This window comes from Alexandromys fortis, unplaced genomic scaffold (genome assembly GCF_014885135.2).
Source record: "Alexandromys fortis isolate MF-2015 unplaced genomic scaffold, M_Fortis_MF-2015_v1.1 scaffold_65, whole genome shotgun sequence".
Lineage (NCBI taxonomy): Eukaryota > Metazoa > Chordata > Mammalia > Rodentia > Cricetidae > Alexandromys > Alexandromys fortis.
In genome coordinates, this window is record NW_026067986.1 from 1,275,120 (window position 1) to 1,277,463 (window position 2,344).

Consider the following 2,344-nt stretch of genomic DNA (forward strand, 5'->3'; position numbering starts at 1 on the left):
CTCTCTCTCTCTCTCTCTCTCTCTCTCTCTCTCTCTCTCTCTCACAGTTTTCTATGTAGCCCAGGCTGACCCCAAACTCACAATCTTCCTACAGACAGAATTGACAAAGTCCCTTTGGTTATGTCCTGGAGTCACATACCTGTCCAATGTCCAGGGCAGGGTTTATGCTGAAGGCAGCATCCATGAAGATGTCGGTCCTCAGGAGCTTCACCCAGGGAGGAAACAGACAGCAGACAATGTTATTTACTGAGAAGGGATTAAGAAAACAGAAAAACAGAAACCCAAGATTGTGTTATTTCCAGTAGACAACACACCAGTGTTTGTGTGCCCCCATGGGGCACGCCAGCATCGTTCTACCTTGTGAGCGCCCGTCAGGCAGTCAACTTCGACCTCAGAGCAGGCTGCGCCGTAGACATAGTAGGGGTAAGCATCACCTTCCTCCTTCTCCCAGTCCATGTTTGTCTGGTAACCTCTGTGAGGAGAAGGCAGAAGAACAAAGGTGTTTTCCCCTCAGGGGTCTGCTCACGATGTGGCTGTGGATGACGGGGCAGATGGGATACATGACTCTGCCATGGAGTTGGAGGCCTGCTCTGCTTTTCCCTTGAGGAACTGGATAGCTGGGGCTTGAGATAGACTTTGAAGAGATGGATCATCTGGTGTCTGGTGCTGAGCTGGGCCATGGGTGTGTAGGATGGAGCTCCACAATTGTGGAGCTACCATGCCAGGATCTTCTGTGTCCCCCCCACACACACTCTTTCCTCTCCATTCCTTTCCTACTCAAAGAATCCTATATGTGCCATAGTCTTAATACCAGTCATGCACAATGGTTGCCCAAATACCATACAAGTAGGATAAAAGCACCATTACTTGAAATATCCGGTGGCCGAGAGGCTGATGGATTCTTCAAAGGCTTTTGCAACCTGGAAAAGATGATCCATCTCAAAGAAATAGAAGTTTACGGACAGTAACAAAAGCACCTTCCATGTCGGACTTGCTTCTGGCTTGTACCGAGGTCTGCCCTATAGCCAGTTCTGCAGTACAGGGGAGCAGCCCTGGTGGGTTGTATTTTAGAACTTGGGCTGCTTTGTGAAGTGCTGGCTCTGAAATGAAGTCAGATCTCGGTGAACACACACACACACCTCCTATCATTCTGAAAAAGTAGAAGAAGACACCAAGCTCTGGACGTGTGCTCCCTCCCCCTCCCCTGCCCCAGTGCGTGCATTGGGGACTTTGACCCAAGTGTGTGGCCTTGCTCTTTCCTGGCTGGGGTTGTAGAGAGGACACTCACCCATTCCTTCCATTTTCCCTTAGGGTTTTTCCTGATGATGGGGCGAAGACGGTCCAGGAGAATTTGGCAGGCGTTCTGAAGAGGGGGTGTTTAGAGGACGTTAGAAATGGAAAGCACAGGGAACAGGAAAATTTCAGTGATTCGGGGAGATTTTAACGGTGGTTCTTTCATAGACTTGGTTTCTGTCTCTTGTAGGATTTCTTAAACGTGAGTAGCGTGTAGACTGTCTTCAGGAGGAAAAAGTCCTGTGGCATTGACTTGAGGTTAGCAGTGTTGTTTAAATGTGAGCTAAGTAGAGGATCCTTGAAGCTAAAACTCTTTTGTGCACATTTACACAACCAAAACAATGAGTGTGCACACCAGTCTACACAGTAATAAGACGATGAGTGTGCACACCGGTCTACACGCCAATAAGACGATGAGTGTGCACACCAGCACACACACTAATAAGATGATGAGCATGCACACCAGCACACACACTAATAAGACGATGAGTGTGTACACCGGTCTACATGCCAATAAGACGATGAGTGTGCACACCAGCACACACACTAAGAAAATCAAAATAGCGACACTAAATTGAGAGCGGATACTGCTTTGCTGGAGCTGAGCTGTGGAGCGTGGGAAAGTGCGGGCGTCTGAGCTGGGCGTGCCAGCTCTGGGCCGGTCGCCAGAGGACAGGTCAGCTTTCCTTCCACTCTTGTTTAAATGTCCTTGAGTGTCTCATTTTATATCTCACGACGTTTACTTTTAACAAGCAAGAGAGTGTCGGTTATGCGTGCGACCCACTACATCCCTCCCTGCTCTTGGTTCCTTATTTCTTTATTTCTAGTGGTTTCTGTCTAAGTTCGCTTTAAAGTAAGGATTTCCTAATGTCAAGATAGATAAAAATGTCGTGTTAAAAAAGAAGATGGCCGGGCGATGGTGGCGCACGCCTTTAATCCAGCACTCGGGAGGCAGAGGCAGGCAGATCTCTGTGAGTTCGAGACCAGCCTGGTCTACAGAGCTAGTGCCAGGACAGGCTCCAAAACCACAGAGAAACCCTGTCTCGAAAAA

General features: G+C 48.5%; 1 protein-coding gene across 1 annotated transcript in view; it reads right to left on the reverse strand.

Annotated features, from left to right (window-relative positions):
• Window positions 1-2,344, reverse strand: part of LOC126511892 (aldehyde oxidase 4) — a 50,861-nt gene that overhangs the window by 4,668 nt on the left and 43,849 nt on the right. The window contains exons 29-32 of the mRNA XM_050159398.1: window positions 1,289-1,363; window positions 868-920; window positions 358-472; window positions 140-205 (exon numbers count right to left, since the gene is read on the reverse strand). Of these exons, the coding sequence (XP_050015355.1) occupies window positions 140-205; window positions 358-472; window positions 868-920; window positions 1,289-1,363 (309 nt within the window). The remainder of the gene's footprint in view (window positions 1-139; window positions 206-357; window positions 473-867; window positions 921-1,288; window positions 1,364-2,344) is intronic.